Below are 21785 nucleotides of genomic sequence, written 5' to 3'. Positions count from 1 at the left end.
CAAGGGGTCAGAGATCATCTGGGCCAACTCCCTCATTTCAGAGATGGGGAAACAGACCCGAAGGTGATTTGCTCAAGGTTTCCCAGGCAGGAAGTGGCAAGTTAGAAGCTCAATCCATGCTAGGGATGATGTGGGAAAGGACGGGAGCCAGAGAGGAGGCAGGAGGAGAGGGGAAGGGGCACCTCCAGGGGGAGGAGCAGTCTGGATGGACAGGGAGGAGTCAAGGGAGAGGGGAGGAGTCAAAAGAGATGGGGGAGGAGTCAAAGGGAAAGAGGGAGGAGTCCATGTTGATGGCGAGAAGGGGGCGGGGGAAGGGGAGGAGCCAGAGTGAGGATGGGAGTCTGAGGGGAAGAGTCTGAGCAGAGGGGAGGAGGATGAGAGAAAAGGATCTGAGGAAATGGAGAGAAGTTAGAGGGAAAGGAGAGGAGCCAGAGGACAGGGCAGGAGTCCATGGGAGAAGGGAAAGGGCCAGAGGGCAGGGACGGTTCCCGCAGAAACACCGCCCTCCAACACAGCCTTCAGCTGTCGCTAAGCAACGGAACTTTTTTTTCCCCTTTCTGGGCCTGAGCTCTGTTGCCACCCCTTAGCAACGGGCCTACCCCCTAGCAACGCTCGGGCTTAGAGAGAGGCTACGCCCCCTCCCATTTGTCGCTCGGCCTCACGCAGGCGCAGACACCCTTGCCCGTCTCAAGCTAAGGCCTTAGCTTGTCTGCTCCCTGTCACTTTTTCGGGATCTGATACTCCCGGTTCTGTGCGCACCGCCCCGCTGAGCGGGTCCCCAACTTTCATTGGGTCCAGCGTGGAGGGCGGGGCCCTGAGCGCCTTCCATCGAGTTCCATTGGCTCGCTCCGCCACCCTCCCCTTGTCCACCGAGGCAACGCGGCCGCCTCACGCCCCGCCTCCGCCCGGCTTCATTGGCCCAGGCAACCCGCCCCTCAACGCCCATTGGGTCCACGGAAGCCAAGCTCAGGTTTCCATTGGCCGGGGGGCGGCCCCACGCGAGAGCGGAGGCGGTGGCGGCGGCGGCCCCGGGAGCGGCCGAAGGGGCTGAGCGTAGCCCCAAGGACCAGCGAAGAACCGGCGGCCCGAGCCACGCTACGGGCCCGCCCCGGGCCGCCCTGGCCACCATGGAAGACGGAGTCTATGGTGAGGCGAGCGCGGAGCGAGCTCTGGGGGCTGGGGGGCTGGGAGGGGACGGGACGTTCCATTCCATTGTTCAGGACGATACCATTTCCGGCCGGCGCAGGGGGGCGTGGTCGAAACCATTCCCTGGGCGAGTCCATTTCCTGCCTTTGGGATGTACTATCCCAAGCGTACATGGGGGGGCTCCCTTGGATCGGGAGAGACCATTTTTCTTGGAAGGGAGAATCACCCCAGGAAAGAATGAAGGCTAGGGCGGAATTTGGGGCAGCAACTTAGTGGAGATGAGGGGAAAAAGGCCATGCCCTCTCTCCCCCTACCCCGTTCCCAAACTTAATTTTAGTGTTATCTGCACTCTGTGCCTCAGTTTCCCCGGGAGACCTTTGCATACCTTTCCCCAGACCTTAGGCACTCAAGTGTCCAGGGACCCGAATCACCCAGGAGCCCAGCACACATGCACACACGCACACACAAACACCAACCACATTACATGTAATTACACATGCACACAAATGCAGCATGCCGTATGTATGTGATGACATATACACATGCATATGTGTTGCACGCATGCAATCACCCACATGCATACAACATAAACATATGATCACACCGTCATCACACACAATCTCACACATGCACACAAATGTAGTGTGCTGGATACCTGTGATCACACAATACACATGTAATCACACACCACTCACAAGTAATCACACGCATACATGTGTTGTGTGCCATACATGTGTGATTACACATGTGCATCGCATGCAGCATCCATCACGTGCCACAGTATGCAGCACACGCATGCACACCACACGCGCGTGCATCCCGCCCCTGCGGCCAGCCCTCAGTCCACGTGTACCCCCCAGTTCCCCCAGACCTGACCCCCGAGGAGCGTCTGGAGCTGGAGAGCATCCGGAGACGCAAGCAGGAGCTGCTGGTGGAGATCCAGCGACTGCGTGATGAGCTGAGCGAGGCCATGAGCGAGGTCGAGGGGCTGGAGGCCAACGAGGGCAGGTGGGCAGCAGCTCCCCCGGTCCAGGGTGCCTGCTCAGCTCCGTCTGCAGCCGCCTGCATCCCCTCTGTCCATAGTGGTCTGGTCTCCTCTCCTCCTTTGGACTGTAAGCTCCCTGAGAGCAGGCCCTGCCCTTCACCCTCCTTTGTGTCTCCTGAACTTAGCATAGTGCAGGGCATGTAGTCAGTACTTAATAAATGCTTATTGGTTTAGCTAGGGAACAGTCTGCATTGTGCCACCCTTCAGTGGCAGAGAAGGGCTCATAACCAGCCCCAGCGGGGAGCCGCAGGACCTCAGCCGGGAACCCCAGCCCCAGCTGGGAGCCCCAGGACCCTAGCCCCAGTGGGGAGCCCCAGAGCCCAGCCAGGAACCCCAGGACCCGAGCCCCAGGTGGGCGGCGCCCCGGCTGCTCATGGCTCCCCTTCTCACCCTTGCAGTAAGACCCTGCAGAGGAACCGCAAGATGGCCATGGGGAGGAAGAAGTTCAACATGGACCCCAAGAAGGTGCTGGGGCTGGGGGCAGGGCTCTGGGAGGCCTGGGGGGGCCATGGGACCCCTCCTCACTCCCGCCTCTCTCCCAATGCCTTCCCAGGGAATCCAATTCCTGGTGGAAAATGAGCTGCTGCAGAACACGCCTGAGGAGATCTCCCGCTTCCTGTACAAGGGCGAAGGCCTCAACAAGACAGCCATCGGCGACTACCTGGGGGAGCGGTATGGGCCCAGAGCCGGCGGAGTGGGCGCCAGGTGCAGGCGGGGCAGGGTTCCCCCCAGCACTCGCTCACGGCATCCTCTGTGTCTCCCCCAGGGAGGAGCTGAACCTGGCTGTCCTCCACGCCTTCGTGGACCTGCACGAGTTCACTGACCTTAACCTGGTGCAGGCACTGAGGTGACCGAGGGCCCCCGGACGGGTGTCGTGTCCACCCCCGCCTTGTGACTGGGGGGCAGGGGGACCCTCTCCCCACTGCCTGTCCCCCTCACTGCCTTCCTCCACCTCAGACAGTTCCTGTGGAGCTTCCGCCTTCCCGGGGAAGCCCAGAAGATCGACCGCATGATGGAGGCTTTCGCCCAGCGCTACTGCCTGTGTAACCCAGGGGTCTTCCAGTCCACAGGTGGGCCTGGCCCGGGGCAGTCAGAACATTACTGAAGCACACACACCGTGCCAGCACGCAGTGGGGGCGCAAGGCAGATGTGGGATGGGCCGGGGCCGGTGGGGGCACGGGTGGGGCTGGACAGGAGCAGGCCGTGGGGTCCGGCTTCAGGGAGGCAGATTTAGGCGCTTCCTTGCTGTCCTACAATTCCCAGAGAGGAAGGTGGTGAGCTCCCCGTCCCCCTCTCCCTGTGCCCCTCCCCGAGTGCAGACACCTGCTACGTCCTCTCGTTCGCCGTGATCATGCTCAACACCAGCCTGCACAACCCCAACGTGCGCGACAAGCCGGGCGTCGAGAGGTTCATCACCATGAACCGCGGCATCAACGACGGCGGGGACTTGCCCGAGGAGCTGCTCAGGGTGAGCCCACCCCCTCGCCCGAACCCCTGGCCGTGGGCTGCCCGGCGTCCCTTCCCACCATGGCCCGTGGCCCATGGCCTCAGTCCTCTGGTCCCTCCCCCTCGGGGCCCCCCTCTCCACCTCTCCAGGTCCCGTCTCTCCGCCCCTCCGGGCTGCCCCTCTCCCTCTCTGGTTCCCCCCCACATTATCGGCAGTCTCTCAGCTGGGGGCCCTCGTGCACTCTCCCCCTTCCCCTTTCAGAACTTGTATGACAGCATTCGCAACGAGCCATTTAAGATCCCCGAGGACGACGGCAATGACCTGACGCACACCTTCTTCAACCCTGACCGAGAGGGCTGGCTCCTCAAGCTGGGTACGCCGCCGCCGCCCCGGGGTGGGGGCCGGCCCTCGGGGGGAGGCAGAAGGGAGAGGTGGCCAGAGCCCAGGGCCGGGGAGGGGGCCTGGGGTCTGGGACAGCCCCCCCTCCTCGTCTGGACGTAACTCGTTTTCTCCATCTCTCTCCCCCTCCTCCCCGCCGTGTCGCTCCCTCCTGGGCCCGGGCCTTCTGCGCTCTTCCATCCCCACCCATTGCGCCTTGTGTGTGTTGATGGCTGTCTGTCTCTCGGTCTTTGCTTCTCTCTGTGTCTCTTGGCACCTTGGCCTCCTCCTCCTCCGCTGCCTGGTCCTGCCCGTTCTCCCGCCCTCTCCCCCAGGAGGTAGGTACCTGTCTGCTCCTCGCTCCCCTGCCCTCGGCCCCTGGGCGAGACGGGCTGGACGGCAGGCAGTGGTGGCCAGAGAGGCAGCCAGGCCCTGCCTTGGGGACTTTGGGGGAGGGTTGCCGTCGGGGTCCCAGAGAGAGGGCAGAGCCGGGAGGCCGGATCCATCTGGGGCCAACTGCCCGCCTTCCTCTCCTCGCTGTCACTGCCTCCCTCCAGGGCTTTGCTCTTCTGCCCTTTGCCTGTCCCTGTGCCTGTCCAGACCCCTCCAGCCCCCATCCTCGGGCCTGGCCTGGCCCCCTGCTGAGCCCGCCCCCGCCCCCTCCTTCCCTTACAGGGGGCCGGGTGAAGACCTGGAAACGGCGCTGGTTCATTCTCACTGACAACTGTCTCTACTACTTTGAGTACACGACGGTGAGGGCGCCGACTGGGGGGAGGGGCGCAGGGGACCCGGCAGCTGGGGGCCGGGAAAGCAGGGGGCATCTGAGGCCAAGTCGTCTGGGTGGCCCGGCTGCCTGGGGCTGAGACTCCTCTGGCTCGCAGGACAAGGAGCCCCGGGGGATCATCCCCTTGGAGAATCTGAGCATCCGGGAAGTAGAGGATCCTCGAAAGCCGGTGAGCGTGCGCCTCTCAGCCTCCCTGCTGTCTGTGTCTGCACCCCTCTGGGTCCCCCCACCCCTCTGGGTGTCTCCCTCTGTGCCCCTGTGGGTCCCCCCCATCTCTGCCTCTCTGGGTCCCTCCACCCCTCTGGGTGTCTCCCTCTGGCGCCCCCCCGCCCCTCTGGGTGTCTCCCTCTGGGTTCCCCCACCCCTCTGGGTGTCTCCCTCTGGTGCCCACCCGCCCCTCTGGGTGTCTCCCTCTGTGCCCCTCTGGGTCCCCCCCATCTCTGCCTCTCTGGGTCCCCCCACCCCTCTGGGTATCTCCCTCTGGGTCCCCCTACCCCTCTGGGTGTCTCCCTCTGGTGCCCTCCCGCCCCTCTGGGTGTCTCCCTCTGTGCCCCTCTGGGTCCCCCCCATCTCTACCTCTCTGGCGCCCCCCTCTGCTCCCGGGGATCACCTGAGCCCTCTCTCCCCCGCCAGAACTGCTTTGAGCTCTACATCCCAAACAACAAGGGGCAGCTCATCAAGGCCTGTAAGACGGAGGCTGACGGGCGTGTGGTGGAGGGCAACCACATGGTCTACCGCATCTCGGCCCCCACACAGGAGGAGAAGGATGAGTGGATTAAATCCATCAAGTGAGGGTCCCTGGTGGGGAGGGCCAGAGGGGGGCGGGACAGGCCCCTCTGGGCCCTGCTGACCTTCGCCTGCCCCTCCCCAGGGCTGCCGTCAGCGTGGACCCCTTCTATGAGATGCTGGCGGCCCGAAAGAAGAGGATCTCCGTGAAGAAGAAACAGGAGCAGGCTTGATGTGGGCAGGGGCCTGGCCCAGCTCTCCTGCCCATCCCCATGCTGACCCCCGGTCTTCCCCATAGGCAATAACCCCACTGCCCCCACCCTGGCCCCTGGCCCTGCCTTCCACTTATTTATTGGGGGCTGAGGGGCCGGACCCCTGGGTGCCCCAACGCCCTCTCTTGGGGCAAAGGAGAATTTTCTACTCGTGGTTTCTCTTCATTTATTTGTAATTAATTCATTATTATTATTATTATTATTAATATGGCGATGGTCACTATTGTTATTGTCTAAGCTGGAACCCAGCCTGCAACAGTGTGATGGGGAGGGGGCGGGAGGTGGCTGCAGGAGAGCCCAGCTTTGTGACCCAGCAGCAGGGCCGGAGCAGGCCCAGCACTGGCCGCACTTGTACCTGTGCCCTCCGGCACTGCAACAGTCCAGGCCCGCCTGAGCACATGGCCAGCCTCTGCCTCCCAGGAGCCTCTGCCCCAGATCTGGGCCCTGGGGGGCAGGAGGCACCTTGTGAAGGTGGGCCAGCCTCCCAGCCACAGTGCCCTTCTCTGAGGAGGAAGAGAAGGTGGCTTATGGGTGTGTGTTGGGGAACTTCCCAGGTCAGCTAGGGGTCCCTGGCCCATGGCTTCCACTCATGCAGGGACCCAGTGCCTTCAGCCAGGTACCCTCGAGGGCCCAGACAGGCAGCCCCTCACCTAACCCTAAAGTCCTTTTCAACAAGCCAACAAGGCCATGCAGATGCTCCCACCCACCCACCCACCAAGAGAGGAAGAGGGATTCCCAGAAGCCGGGGAGAGGGGGACTTCACACCTTGGCTCAGCGGCTTCTGATTCTGCAGCTAAGGAAGCCATCCCGAGGACCAGGCAGGTCACTGGGAAGGGCTTTGGCTAAGTGGGAGAAGGGGCAGTAGCTCTCAGAGCCAGGTCCCCTGAGTTCTGGGGCTGCCTCATCATAGACCAGAGAGACCCAAACATGAGCACACACACGAATGCAGGGCCCTCGGGCCCACGGGCACCCAATGGCAAAGTCAGAGACTCTTCACCAGAGTGCGCCAGGCTCCAAGGTCCAGGGACCAGGGAGAGAGCAGCCAGTTCCTGACCTCTGCACCCTTCTCTGCGGTCCCCCAGATAGGGAGACTGTAAGCGTGTTGAAGGCAAGGGCTGCTTGGTTCTTGTCTGTAGCCCCAAGGCTGGTACTTGGAACACCAGGCACTTAGTGAACATTTCTCAAATTACAGGGAGACCCGAGCAAAATGCTCAGCACATAGTAGGTCCTTTTAAAGTGTGTGCTGAATTGAGGAGAGAGAGTCGTGAACCCCAGACAGGGGCAAGGACAGACGATCACGGACACCCCCCCCCCGCCTCCCATATCAGCTCCCCACACACACAAGCTCAGCCTTGTCTCCAAAAAGTTGTCTGTCTTTAAATAACATGAAAACGGACATCTCTGGCCTTGGGCCGGGGGAGGGGGGAGGAATGAGGCAAGGGGGGAGCAGGGGCCTAGGCCCCTCCATGCCCCGAGGGGAGGTAGGGCTGGGTAGTCCCCCAAGTCCTGAGGTGCCCCATTGGGTCAGTCTGTGGTCCCTGGGGTAGAGCTGGGCCCAGGCCCAGACACAGGTGAGTCCTGAGGGCTGGGGGCGGGGCTGGGTGTCCTCCTCCTCTCACTCAGCTCCAGGGGGCTGAGGCACGCTGGGTGGGGCAACAAGTTCTGGAGGGCTAGGGGGGAGTGGGCCCCGGCCTCCTGATTGGCATCCAGGTGACGAGGGCTGGGGTCCAGCCTCGGGAGCCTCTCTCGACTCAGTGACTCTGTCTCCATCTCCTCTTGCCCCCTCTTCGGGGGGGCCTGGTGGGGGGGGGGCAGCTAAGTGAGGGCCTCGAGGCATCAGTTCTCCACGGGGCCTGAAGGGAAGAGGGAAAAAGGATGGGTGACCAAGGGAAGCAGAAGACAACCAGCATACTGGCTCCGAGGGAGTCAGTGACGTTCAAAGTCACCCAGACAGCTGGTGCCATCTCTGCAGGGCCCCAGATTCATCTAGTCAGCCCCATGGCTCCAGACACCTCCCCTGTCTCCGGTCCTGACTCCTCCCCGGTCAAGGCCTCCACCTCTACCTCCTTGTGGACATCCCGCCCAAGGGAGCTCAGGACCCTGCCCCTGCCCTGTGGAGCCTCCAGCCCTCCTGCAGCTGCCTCTCATCCGGGCTGTTTCTGGATGCTTGTGAAGGCACACAGGATTTTATACTCTGGGCCTCAGTTTCCCCATCTGGATCTGTAAGGTCCCCTCCAGCGTCACCTTTGACTCTTGCCTGCATCCAGCCAGCTGAGGTGTCCTGCTGATTCTCCTCTAGCCTCCATCTCCCATCCCTCCCTTCCTTCCTCTTCTCACCTGCACAGCCCCATCTCCACACTCACTGCTCTGTCCCATCCTTTCCCACCTAATCCAGCCATGCTACACCCCAACCCCAGCAGTCCTCTGCTCCAAGACATTCTACGGGCTCAAATGCAAATGCCTCACGTCAGCATGTTCAAGGCCCCTGCCAGCCACAGGCCCCGGCAGGGCCTGCTACTCCATGTGCTCTGGCTCTCTCCATTCCCATATGCGGCCTTTGTGACTGGCCATGTCTACAGCATGTCCCGGAGCAGAAAGTACCTGCGGGGCAGACGGCGTCGGGGGGCCTGGCTGGCGGCCCTGGGGTCTCCAGTGCAGGTGAGACGGAGAAGCGGGAGAAGCAGAGTGGGGGGCCTGGTGGGGGGAGCAGGGGGAAATCCTCCCCCCACTCGAAACTGCCTCCTAAATTTGGGAGAAGAGAATCAAACTCTCAGGCCTGGCCCCACCTCCACTGCGGCCCCCCCAGCCTGTTTCCCCCGCCCGCCAATTCTCTCCTCCCCCTCACCGAAGCCGCTGTCGGGGAAGCCATCTCCAGGGCTGGGGGGATGGGGAGGTGTCGGCGGGGCTGGGGGTGTCGAAGGGTCCGGGTCCCCCTCGGGGGGAGCCTGGACGCTCAGCTCGTTGGTCGGGGTCTCCTGGAACAGGCATGCGAGCCCGGGTCAGAGGATGGGGGAGCATGGAGATCCCGCGTCAGCAGAGCCACACACACCCCCACCCCAACCCGGCCATCACCCCTTTCCCAGTTATTCAGCGGGGAAGAGATCTCGGGGGCATCCGAGCCAACACCTTCACTATACAGATCAGGCCACTGAGGCAGGGAGCTTAAGCGCAGGATCACCCATATAAGGAACGGGTGGAAGGCATTCGAAGCCAGGTCCGGGACTACAAGCCCTGCCTCAGGTCGACTCTCCGCCCTTGCCGCCCACCCCGCCCCGGACTCCTCCCTGACTCCTCCCCCTGGGGGGGCGCACCTGGTCGAAGAGGTAGACGGTCACGTCCCCATGAAAGGAGACCATCTTGCGCTTCCGGTCCAGCTCCAAACTCTCCTCGGCCTCGTCGGCCCCTCGGGGCGATTTGAGGAGCCCCCGGAGTGGGCGGCTCCGGTCCCCGTCGGCACTGCTCACCACGATGGGTACCGGGGCTGCCCGGCCCCTCCCAGGGCCCCGGGCCACCGCCTCCTCGCCCTCCCCCGCGGCCGCCCCGTCGTCCTCCTCCTCCTCCTCGTCCTCCCCGTCCTCCACCAGCCCCAAGGCCCCCGGGCCGCCTGACTCCGCGCCAGGGGCCCCGGCGTCCCCAGCCTCCCAGGGGGGCCGTCGAGGGCCCGGCCCCGGGAACGGGGTAAGAGAGAGCGGAGGCAGGGCCAGTGACAGGCGAGACAGCTTGGCTGGGGGGGGGCCAGAGAGAGGGAGACAGAGAACTAGACAGATACGCCCCTGTGGCCGACCTCCCCCCGCCGCCAGCACGCCCCAGCACCCCGACCCAGTCGGGGCTTCTGAGACCCTCGGAGAGAAGCCCGTCCAGCCCCCTCATTTTACACTGGAGGAAACTGAGGCCCAGGATTTGACTCCCAGTTTTCTTCCCACTGCCCCTTCCAGCTGGTTCCGAGCTGGAAAGACCTGGGGGCCAGCTAGCCCATGTTCTCTCAGAGCAAAGCTCCCTCGCCACCCCCACAGCGCTCACCCACTCTGAGGCAGGCAGCTCTCCTTACTAAGGTCTCCTAAGGCTTGCTCTCCTAGCCAGGGCTCCCGGGGCTAGCCACGAGTAATGCTGCTAAGAAGGTTTACACCCACAACAGCATTTGATGGGAGACCTTTCTGCTTTAATGTGCAGCTCCAGACTTTGGCACAGTGCCAGGCACATAGTAGGTGCTTAAGAAATGCTTGCTGACTGGCTTCTGGACTGACAGATTTGATCCTTATACCAATGCTGTGAGGCAGGAAGGAGCTATCATCATCACCCCCACTTTACAGATGAGGAAGCTGAGGCAGAGATGAAATGACTTCCCCAATCACTTAGTAAGCTAAGCAGGATTCAAATTCTGGTCTTCCTGGCACGAGGCCCAGCACTCCCACCCACTCCTGGGCCAAGGAGACCAGATCCAATCTCTTTCACACAACAGCTCTTCAGACACTGGAAAACAGCACTTATGCTCCTCCCCCCAGCTCCTTTAACCAACCTCCCAACAGGACTGCCCTCATTATTCTGGTGACCCTCTTGTCAATACCCTCCTATTGCTCTATGTCATTTCCAAATGGTAGCATTCGTTCAGAAATGGACACAGTACTAGGTAGAATGATACAGTACAGAGAGCTTCAACTTGGAGTCATGAGTTCAAATCCAGCCTCAGACACTTTCTAGCTTTGTGATCCCCCCAGGCAAGTCATTTAACCATTATCTGCCTCAGTTTCCTTATCTGTAAAATGGGGATAATAGTATCGACCGCCTTAGGTTGTTGTGAAGATCAAATGGTTGTTGGCCCAATGCTTGGGGTGCTTAATAAGGCTTATTCCCTTTCCGCCTACCCAAGGGTAGTGCTCCCCGTACCCCCAGCCCCGAACCGTTTCCCCTCTAAGGACTCTCTCCTGGTTCTCCTCTGCTGGCTCGTCCGTCATCCATCCTTAACTGGCGATGTTCCGTCCCAGACTCTCCCTGTCCCTCTCCAGACTCTAGCTTAATGATATCATTAGCTCCCACGGAGCAGCCACCATCTCTCAGAGGACTCCCTGATCCATGTAGCCAGCCCCAGTGTCTCTCCTGAACACCAGCCCCACAGCGACAACTGTCTGGTAGACATTTTTAACTGGACCTCCCTTCCCTAGGAATCTCAACCTCGGCTACCTCCCCTCCCCCACCCCCAACCTGCCCTTCTCCTAATTTTCCTGTTTTCTGGGGAGGATACTCTCATCCTTCCAGGTACCCAGGTTTACGACTCCAGGAACTGTTGCTGAGAGGCACTGGACTGGGGAGTCCATATGGTCTGAGTTCAATCTCACCTCAGACACTTACTAGCTATGTGACCCTAGGTAAGTCACCTAACCTCTGTGTGCCTCAGTTTCCTCATCCGTAAAACGAAGACAATAGACTTAATGGTCTCTAAGGTCCCTTCCACCACCCTAACAGTCATTCTTGACACCCTCCTTTAACTCCCCGCCCCAACAAACTCCTACGTATCCTCATCTCCCCCCTCACAGAGCCACCACCCAGGGCCACGTCTCTCCACACTTCTCCCCTGGACCACTACAATGGCCTCCTCATTGATTAGCTGGTCTTCAGCAAATCAGTCAATGCCAACATCTACCGATTGCCTCTGGGATCAATTCAGTCAGTCAACTACCATTTATCAATCTGCTCCTTCGTGCCAGGTACCATGATCCAATACCCGACTCCAAGCTACCCTTCCAGCCTCACTGTGCGTCACTCGCCCTCACACTCGACGGCCCAGCTAAAGTGGCCTTCTTACCATTCTTCACACAAGACATTCAATCTCCCACCACTTTGTCTTTGCCTAGGCTGTTCCTCATGCCCAGAATGCACTCTCCTCTCACCTCTGCGTCTTGGAACTCCTCAGGTTCCCTCCAAAGTTGAGCTCCATCACTTTGTCCCCAGTGAAGCTTTTTCTACTAGTGCCTTCCCCACAAATTATGTTGTAGTTACTTAGCTGTATGTGTGAGTGTATGTACGAGTGCATATGGTATATACAGTGGTGTATACATACACATATATGTACCTAGAGTGTATATCTACTGATGTGTATAGTACATTTATATCTCCTTACATGTATATCATATACACTTATATGCATGCATGTACTCATTTGTATATGATGTGTGTTATCTCCTTACATGTATGTTACTTATATTTACATCTACTTATATGTATATTATATACACTTATATGTTATGTTATATATGTTGTTATAGCTATGCACTTATATGTTATGTTATACATGCTGTATAACTTACGCATATGTTATGTGTGCTTGTATGTGCATATCTACTTACGTGTATATCATGTGTGCTTGTATATCTACTTACATGTCTATTATATACACTTGTATGCATATATGTACTTATTTGCATTTTATATGTGCTTATGCTTAGATGTCTATCACCACACGTGTATATACTTACATTACATCACCACACTTACATGTATATTTACATGTGTGTTACACTACACATAGGTGTATTATTTGCCCTTATGCCTCTATTCGATGTGCTTATGCTCAGAAGCATCTACACTAATGCCCATACACCTAGACACTTGCACTCAGATGCACAGTCCCTCCCTATAGAGCAGAGTCCCCCTCGGGCGAGCAGGGCCTATTTCCTTTCTATCCTGGTATCTCCCAGTGCCTGGCAGGTGGAAAATACTTCTAAGTGCTTGCCGAATTGCCTCTAGCCTTACTGATGCACACCGAGCTTGTGGTCCACTAAAACCTTCAGATTTTTGTCACGGGAATTGTGTCTAGCCTTGCCTTCCCCACGATGTAAATAGGAAGTTGATTTTATCGGCTCATGAAATTTCATCTTGGTGGATTTGACCTATTGATCCAGCCTCTCCAGATGTTTCTGGACCCTCTTTCATCCACTATAGTAACCGCCTCTATCAGAGCTGCCCTGGTGTTGATCCCTGGGGAACCCCACTAGCCTCACTTCCTCCCTGGTGCCCAGAAAGCCCCTACAGACTTCTCCACATTTATGCCTTCTGCCAAAGAATCAGCCTTGGGAGGCCCACTCCCTGGGCCTCAGTTTCCCCATCTGTAAAACAGGTGTGTTGATGCAATTCCCTCTGCCCAGCTCCAGCTCAGAATCTCTGATCCCACGAACCTCCGAGTCCTTCCCTGCTACAGTGGAAGGGACCTTGGGGACCGTGCCCCATCCCCCCCCCCCCGAACACAAGTCACACTTGTTCTTCTTGGCCCCTTGCGGCAGAACAAGAGAGAGGGGAGAGCACAAAGAAAGGCCCCACTTCCATCTCTCAGGCTGGCTGGCAAGTTCCCTTAGCCTGAGACTGTCCTCTGTAAAGGGGAGGGTGGCCTCCTCGACCTCTCAGGTCCATTGGAGCCCTGACCGCTGGGCTGGACAGAGGCCCTTTCCCCTGATGGGAGGCCTTTGAGCCAAGAATGGAGGACCACCTTGTCAGGACAATGGTCAGGTAAGGGGCCCTCTGAGACCCTTTCCCTCCAGCTGGGAGACTCTGGGCGTCTCTAACAGATGGGCCACGACCAGCACATCCAAGGTCACCCCCCCCCGGCCCGCTCACCTTTGATCTGTGCGCTGCTCCCCGGCGGTGGGCCCAAATCCAGGAAGAGCCGAGGCATCTCGGGGCCCTTCCTCCCCGGAGTGGGGGGGTCCCCGTCTCCGCCGGTTTCCACGGCGCCGTCTGCCAGGGCGCCTGGCTCCCCGGCGTCTCCCGCGGGTGCCGCTGGCTCCCGGGGCAGGGGAAGAGCTGGCTCCGGCCTCCGCAGCTCCGGCCTCGTCTCGCCGGGGGGCGCGGCTCCTCCGCCCCCGCCGCCTGCGGGTCCTTCTTCTGGGGCCTTCCCTTGGCCCCCCAGAGCTTGGAGCCCATTCTCGGGGCCCAGTCTCCCAGGCCCGGGTAGGGCTCTCTTCCCGCTCTCTCGAGCCTGCCCTCCACTCCTGCGGACTGGCTCGCCGTTCCCCGGGGTCCTGGCTGGGCTCCCTGGGACTTGCTGATCCCCATTCTCCAGAAACCTCTCCCCATTCCCTAGGGCTCTCTCCTCCTGGATCCCTGGGGCTGGCTCCCCACACTCGGGGATTTTCTTCCCATTCCCTGGGGGTTTCTGTCCCCCATTCTCCAGCACTTTCTCCCTGTTCCCTGGGGGAATCTGCACCCCATTCTCCTGTGGTTTCTCCCCGCTCCTGGGGGGTCCCTGCACCCCATTCTCCACCAGTGTCTCTCTGCTTCCTGGGAGTGTCTGGCCGCCGTTCTCCAGCGGTGTCTCCCGGCTCCCGGGGAGCCTCTGCTCCCCGTTCTCTGGCGTTTTCTCCCTGCTCCCTGGGGCTGCCTTTCCTGCATGGCTCAGGACTTTCTCCTTGTTTCCTAGGACTACCTGGCCTACAGTCGGGGGGCCCTGAAGGGCCCTCCCTGCCTTTGCTGGGGCTGCCCTCTCCCCCAGCACGTTGCGGGTCACGTCTTCCCTCAAGGACAGCAGGAGCTGCTCTGTGCTCACCTGCACCAGGAAGCCTGGGAGAGGGCCCGGGTCGGGGGGTGGCCTGGGGGCTCCTGGGTCGGGTGGCTCGGGGGGAGCCCGGGGCCGAGGGACCCCCTCCTCCTCGGCCGCCCCCCCACCTGGGAATGCCCCCTCGGGGGAGAAGGGGGTCTCCGTCTCGTAGCCGCTGTCCCCCGGCTTGGGGCCCGGAGACGAGAGGCCGGATCCTGGGCTGCCAAGTCCCGAGGGGGCATCGGGTGATTCTGCTGGGTCTGGGAGAGCCCGAGCGGGAGGAGGGGGCAGGGCGGGAGGTGGCGGCGGCAGGGGGGGGGCCGGGGGGGGCCCCCGCCCGGGGTACTGGGGCGCCGCCGCCCCCATTAGGGGGTCCAGGAACTCGGGGGGGGCCGAAGAGGGGGGGGGCAAGGGGAGGTCAGTTAATGACCCCCGCTCAGCCCTCAGCGAGGAGTCATCCTCGGGGGGGTTGGGGCAGCCCAGGGCCGGATGGCCCCCCCAGCCAGACACCATCTCCCCCCGCTGGAGTGGGAGGCAGGAGCAAGGCCCCTCGTGGCTACAGAGAGGGCAGGGGAGAGGGCCCCGGCGGCTTCGGCGCCCCCCACTGCTGCTTCCCTCCCCTAGGGAGCTCTCTTCCCCTTCCTCCTCCTCCTCCTCCTCCCCCCAGGGGGCTGTGCCTCGCTCCCCCAGCACTTCTGCAGGGTCCCCAGCTAGGGTCTCTCCTGCTCCCCGGCCCTCGGGGTCCCAACCACTGAGCAGGAAGCTACCTGATGCCTTTGGGGGGAATGACCGTGGAAGGGGGAAAAGCGGGGAGGCCCAGGTCTCCGCCACGAGCTGGGGGACCTCAGCAGGGGCCGGGTTGGTCTGGGGGGCTGGAACACCCGGATCCAAGGGGTCCCAGTCATTGGGGAAGAGGGGCTCTGGGGGGGAGCCATGATCCTCCAGGCGGATATAGTACTCGCTGCCCACGGAGGGGCTCCGGGCACTGATAACCGGCAGGACACTAGGGGTAGCCAGGGCCTCGTAGAAAGGGTTCGAGGGGACAGCCTGGGGAGCAGGGGGGGCAGAGGCCGGCTGCCAGGGAGCCGCTCCTCCGCCTCCGCCACAGCCGGCCCCCCGCCTTGCCTTTTCCCACAGGCACTCGAGGTTGAGGCCGCGGCTGCTCTCAGTGACAGTGAGGACATCATCAGGATCGGACCCCGGAAAGCCATCGAGGAGGGGGAAGGGTGAAGAGAGGGCCGTGGGCCTCGGTGGGGCAGGGGGGGCCGGCCAGGGCCAGGGAAGGGCGCGTCCCGGGGGGGGGCGGCGGAGGCGGCGGAGGTCTGGGGGGCCGCTCAGAGAGAAGGTAGGTTAGCTGCAGCTGCAAGTCAGAGGCTGAGGGGCGCTGGGCAGGGGGACGCCAGCAAGACTGGAGGACATCATACCTGGAAGGGGCCAGTGAGACCCAGGGAGACGGGAGATGGAGCAGAGCCAGAGAATGAGCAGGTCAGAAAGGAAACCGAGGCAGAGTCAGAAAGATGAGCAAGTCAGAGAGGGGACCCAGGGAAAAGCAGAGCCAGAGAGGCTCAGGGTCAGAGAGGGAAACTGGGAAAACCGAGCAGAGGCAGAGAGGGAAACCAGGAAACAGAATCAGACCAGAGAGTTGCACGGCTCAGATAGGGCCAGGGAAACTAAGGCAAAGTCAGAGAGGCTCAGGTCAGAGAGGAAACTGGAAACCAAAGCAGAGCCAGAAAGGCTCAGGGTCAGAGAGGGAACCTGGGAATCAGGAGACAGGGCCAACAGGAGAAAGGGGGAGGATGAGAGAGGGGGAGTGTGAGGGCCCCCCTCCCAGAGAGGATCTGTGGATCAGACAGTCAGGTCTCCTAAGTCACTGAACACAGGGCTGAGCCCTGGGCCCCCCTGGCCTCAGTTTCCCCCTCCGGACAAGCAGAGCCCAGGCCCCTACTCACCAGTAGTCTCCATAGGCAGCTTTAGCCGGGGCCGAGCCAGCTTGACGTGCTGCTGCCGGATCACGAAAGCCAGCACTTCCTCGTCGGACAGGTGGCGGTAGGGCTGCGCCCCGAACTCAAACAGCTCCCACAGCGTCACCCCCAGCGACCTGGGGGGTGGCGGGCCGAGGTCAGCAGGGCCCGGCAGGGGCACCAGGCACCCCCTCCCCGGCCACCCACCGGCTACTCACCAGACGTTGCTTTCCTTGCTCTGGTCCACCACCATGAAGGTCCCGTGGATCTCCCCCAGAAGCTCGGGGGCGGCCCACCTCAACGGGATCCACAAGCGTTCAGGGGTCAGGTAATAGTCTTCCTGGAGGGGGAGGGGGGCTTCAAGAACACCAAGTCCAAGTCTCCCACTTCACAGATAAACAAACTGAGTCCCGGGGCCCTGGAGGGCCTTGCCCAAGGTCACAGTCAGTCAGTCAGTCAGACAGACAGTCAACCAGCAGGATCCTGATCAGGCCTGATTGGGATCCCCCAAACCCTCACGCCCCCACATACCTTGTAATTGCTGTGAGAGAGACCGTAGTCCCCAATTCGCACCGTGAGGTCGGAGGTCACAAGGCAGTTCCTCAAAGCCAGGTCACTGGGAAGGGGAAGGGAGAAAGGAATGAGGAAGCCCCTTCCCCACCCTCCCCATAACCCCTCCCCCAATCTGTCCCTGAGCCAGCCCTCCAGCCCTCGCTCCCTCCCTCCCTAGATCCTGGGGAGCTCTGGAGACATCCCAGGTCAACCTCCTCTTTTTACAGAGGCAGAAACTGAGGCCCCAGATAAAGGGACTAGCCTAAGGTCACACAGTTAGTCATCATCAAAGACAGGATCTGAAACCAAAGCCTCCACCCAGCCCCGCCCCTCCTCAGACCCCTCCCTCCTCCCCTTCTCCCTTCCCCCTCCTGCCCCTCCCACTCCCGCTCCCCTCACCTGTGCACGTAGTTGTGGGCGTGCAGGTGGGCCAGCCCTCGGGCGATCTCCAAGCCCATCCTCTGCAGGGTGCGCAGGTCTCTGGGAGGTAGCTCCGGGGAGAGGCCCTCTGGGGGCCTCTGGGCCCTCAGGTAGCGCTTCAGATCTCCCTGGTGAATAGGGAAAGGGGACAGGGTCAGCACGGCTCCCCCCACCTCCCAGGGATTCCTCCAGTCATCGCTGGGGCAGACGCCCCAGTCCCTGGAGAGTGAGAGCCCCTGCCCGCCTCCCCACTGTCAGCCACCCTCATGCTCACCACCCCTTGCTTTGAAAGTCGAGGAGGAAGCTGTGTGACCACAGACCAGTCTCCCAACTCTTCTGGGCCCCAGGCTTCTGCTCCATACCAAGAAGGGGGCTGACCTTGGTCATCACCCCCTGGGACCCCCCAAGTTTCTACAGCATGGCCTAAATGGAGATACAAGAGGGGAACCCACCAGCTGGCAGAACTCCATAATGAGAAGGAAGGGGAGGGTCTCGGCACACAGCCCCAGGCACTGGAGGACGTTGGGGTGATGCAGACTCCTGGGGGTCAGACCGTGGGTCAGGGGGCACCCGAAGCTCTCACCAGCCCCTGGGGCCAGCAGGTAGCTACCTTACCCCCACTTCCAGCATACAAAAGCCTGAATGTACCTGCCCTGGCCCAGTGTGGGAGGTGGGGCAGGACAGGGTACATATAATTCTCTCCCCCCATCCCAGACCTCTGGAGCTCTAGGACAGACTTAACATTTCAAGGATCCAGATACTGGCTCTCATTCCTTGACCAGATCCAAATGTCTAGCCCCTGTCCACAGCCAGGAAGCCAATTACCCAGCACTCTGGCCTGTGTGGCTGCGTCTCACACCCTCTGAAGGCCAGTGGACTTCCCCGTGACCCCTGCCTGCTCAGGGCCCTTAGCTTTCCCAACATTCAGCTCCCTGGTCACCATAAGCCAAGGAGCCCAGACCCTGGCCCCTCAGGCCCTGTTACCTGTAAGGCTGAGCCTCTGAGAGAAACTTCCGCTGCTCCAGCGGTCCAGCACTGACCCTCAGCTCCTTCACCACCACCTGGGCTGGGCTGAAATCTGAGAAGATCTCCCCTAGAATGACCTGGGTGGGATGGAGGTGGCCATCACCCTAGGTTCCCTTTCTCCTCTCCCTGGGCCCCTCCCCCCCGCCATCATGAAACCCCTTAATTTCACAGGCCCCAGGTCTCATGCCATCCCCATGCCCAGGCACATAGTGGGCACTCAAGTTTTACTGACCCACCCCGCTTCCCACCACCCAGCCAAAAACTCACGAGCAGAGAGGCAGATGGACGGAGGGACTGATGGAGGGATGGGCACACGGACGTGTGAACAGCTGGGCAGCGAGACAGAGCAGCCGATGGAGGGATGGAGGGAGGAGCTGACGGACAGATGAGGGGATGGAGGGATGGGATGAGTGGAAGGGAAGAGGAAGAGCAGGAGAAGGAAGCTGGGCCCTGACCTGGGAAGGGGGGGACAGAGAGACAACGGGAAGGCTGGGAAGGGCCCTGGGTCAGGAGGTAAGAAACGGGGGCAAATCCCTCAACCTCTCTGGGCCTCAGGTCCTCTTTTGTAAAATTAAGGGGTTGGATTAGATCGGCCTTTGCAGCTCTGAAGTCCTGTGATACTGCTAGGTGGATAGAGATTGGGAAGTGAGAGATCCAGGGATTGGAAATGGGGGTCATGGAGAGATGGAGGGGTGGAGGGAGGTGGAGGAGCACAGCAGGACAAAGATGGCAAGTGGTGAGAGGCGGGATGGCAAGGAGCTGGATGCTGGGCCAGAGGACAGTGAGCAGAGGGGGCTCTGAGGGACCCCCACCCCAGCCCTCGCCGGCCTCACTCACTTTCCCAAACCAGCCGCTGCCGATCTCCTGCAGGTAGCTGAGGTGCTGACGGCTCAGGCCCAGAGGGGTGCCCAGGTCTAAGGGAAAGGCAGGGAATGAGGGGCTCCAGACTCCGCCAGGACTTCTCTGCTTACCTCCCTCCCGGCTGAAGAGGAGAGATCCCGAGGAGCAGCTGCGCTGTTCCAGGATCTTCCTGGCCCCTCCCCGGCCAGCCCCAGGCTCTCCTATCGGGCCAAAGCCAGCCCTGGCTCCCCGGCCAGCCCCAGCTTCGGCTGCCGGCTGGCCTTGGTCCTAGCTTTGGGCAGTGGGCAACATTCTATCGCCTTCCTTTTTTGTGTTACCTGACCGGGCAGGCTGGGGAGCGGGCATCGGCAGGGAGACCTCGGCCAGCGGAAGGATGTAGACATCGGGCAGTGACTGGGACGAAGAAGTCTCCTCCGCGGGGGGTGTATACTCTCCCGAGCACTCTTCTCCCTCTGGGTTCTCAAACTCCTGGGGTCGGAGGGCATAGGGCAGGGGTGAGCATGGGGCCCCCGAGGGGTCCCGCACTGCCCACCTCGGGATACTTCCACCCTTTTCCAGGAGGAGCACCCTCGCCCCCTTCCGCAGGCTCCCAGGTCCTCAAGGAAGGGCAGGGGGCCTCTGCACCCCGCCCCCCCTCACCTTGAAGCCAACATCCCCCCGTTTGCAGCAGAGACAGGTGAGGAGGAGGAAGACAAAGGCCAAGAGTCCAGAGCAGGAGATGAGGACCACAGCGTAGGGCGGAGCCAAGGGACCTTGGCCTGGGAACAGTCCATCTGGGACAGAGCGGGGGAGAGGAGGAAGGAAAAGGTCAGAAGCCAGAGCTCCCCCTCCACGGAGGGGTGGCTGAGGGGACACGCTTCTCCTCCCGCTGGTACACCCCCCTCCAGCTGCTGCCCAGGTACAAACTACAACTCCCATACTGCAGTGGGGCCAGTGGCACTTCAGCAGAATAGCCAGGGGTATTGTGGGAGCTGGGGTCTGGGGTCCCATCAGGTGGCAGGGTTTCAGAGACAGATTCCCAATTGGATCCGTGGGCCAAGGGGTCTTCCCTACCTTCCCCTCCCCCCAACACACCATCTCTCCCGTTGAAGCTGGCACGTTCTGGGGAAGGGGACTAGTGAGGGAGAGGGAGGGGTCAAGGCTAGCCCCTTCACACCTCGGATCCTGTCCCCTTCATCTTGTGTCCGCTTTCCCACCCTCCTAGCTGATGTCCATCTGGGGACTACAACTCCCATGGTACCATGGGGCCAGCAACTATTCAGCAGAGCATAAGTAAGGCATCAGGCATCATGGGAATTGTAGTTTCAAGCCTCCCCAGGTAGCTGGGTTGGGGGCAGCACTGGGGTGGGGGTGGAGGGCCTCATCTTCATTCAGATTCCCCATCCCAGGCCCCAGGTCCCAATTTCCCTCAGACTCTAGTCTGATGTCTATTTGTGTTGGGGTAGGGAAGAGAGAATGGACTGAGAAAGGGAAGAGGGGAACAGGCCAGGCCCATCTCCATCCAAATTAAGACATCCCTTCCCCAGGTCCTGGACCCTGCCTTTGAAGGCCTCTGCATTAGGGGAGCTGGGCCGGTGGCTTTCTATGACCCCTAGATTATCGAGAAGATTATGAACCCTCCCGAAGGCTGGGCCCCCCACCCCCACCCCTTAGGCTCTGCCCGCACACCCCAGGCCCCTGGCTCCAATACAAACAGGTGAGGGAGAAGGAGCTGGGGGATGAACGGCGGGGTGGAGACAAATAGATCAATAAGGAAGGGGCCATGGGACAGCTGAGTAGACTCACCGGGGTGGGCCGGGGTGGCCAGGCAGGAAGCAGAGAGAGCCAGGAGAACGAGGGGGTTGGGGGAAGGCATCTTGTCTAAGATGGAAGGGAGGAGGAGGAGGAGGTGGTGGTGGCTGGGGAGGGAGGGGGGTCCCCGGAGCTCTGGGGAGGGAGGAAGGGGAGGGGGGAAACGGGTCCCTCAGCCCCCAGCCATGGGGACTCAGGCGTCCCTGGCCTCCCCCTGGCCCAGGGGAGGGGGACAGGAGGGACCGGACTGGGGGAGGGAGGGTTCGATGTATGGGCCCAGGCCGCCACAGGCCCCCCCCTCTCTGTAGGGACAGCCGGATGAGGGGGAGGGAGAGACCTACGGAGGAGAGGAGCCAGGGAGCTGGGGTGGTTGGGGTGGGGGGGAGAGAGGGTGGGATTGTGGGGGGGGGGGGGCAGATGGATGGGGGCCCCGCCCCCGACGGCAGCCCGGATTGGGGAAGCTGAGAGCCTGTCAGGAGAAGGGTAGGAGGCGGGAGGATGGAGAGAGGATGGAGGAGTTGTCATGGCAACCAGCTCTGGGTAGCATCAGCAACCAGGGCGGGGAGGGGAAGAGAATGATAGATACAGATAGAGAAGAGTGGTGCAGATCCACGCACCACTCATACACACATCCTGCATTACACACCAGCTATCCCGAGAATGCACGCTCAGGCACATGCACACATTCCAGACAGACATGCATTCAGACATATACACATACCATACAGACATACACAAGACATGCACATTCCCACAAAGCACATAGACAGAAGGCCTTTATGTGCATCCTTACATATCATAGAGATATACCATAGAGTAATACTCATTCCCACATCACGCACACTCACTTCT

At 61.0% G+C, this 21785-nt stretch overlaps 2 protein-coding genes across 2 annotated transcripts; one reads left to right on the top strand and one right to left on the bottom strand.

The window, feature by feature from the left end:
• Positions 1–984: 984 nt before the first annotated feature.
• On the top strand, positions 985–6006 carry CYTH2 (cytohesin 2). Its single transcript, XM_021004036.2, has 12 exons — positions 985–1146; positions 2007–2154; positions 2590–2656; positions 2745–2863; positions 2958–3038; positions 3149–3261; positions 3511–3659; positions 3900–4011; positions 4692–4768; positions 4898–4969; positions 5434–5588; positions 5672–6006. The coding sequence occupies exons 1-12, from the start codon at positions 1128–1130 to the stop codon at positions 5757–5759; spliced, it is 1200 nt and encodes a 399-aa protein (XP_020859695.1). The 5' UTR covers positions 985–1127; the 3' UTR covers positions 5760–6006.
• Positions 6007–7538: 1532 nt separating this feature from the next.
• Positions 7539–21307, bottom strand: LMTK3 (lemur tyrosine kinase 3). The gene is given in 17 exon segments (XM_021003924.2): positions 7539–7651; positions 8400–8540; positions 8644–8773; positions 9110–9522; positions 13404–15624; positions 15626–15746; positions 16272–16287; positions 16290–16420; positions 16502–16623; positions 16815–16899; positions 17235–17383; positions 17708–17795; positions 18240–18358; positions 19119–19195; positions 19460–19610; positions 19782–19915; positions 20928–21307. Coding segments are annotated over 17 exon segments (4185 nt in total). The 5' UTR covers positions 20998–21307; the 3' UTR covers positions 7539–7634.
• Positions 21308–21785: the final 478 nt, after the last annotated feature.

Source organism: Phascolarctos cinereus, unplaced genomic scaffold, assembly GCF_003287225.1.
Source record: "Phascolarctos cinereus isolate Bilbo 61053 unplaced genomic scaffold, phaCin_HiC Scaffold_726;HRSCAF=1367, whole genome shotgun sequence".
Taxonomy (NCBI): domain Eukaryota; kingdom Metazoa; phylum Chordata; class Mammalia; order Diprotodontia; family Phascolarctidae; genus Phascolarctos; species Phascolarctos cinereus.
This window is presented reverse-complemented; position numbering and strand designations above follow the sequence as displayed.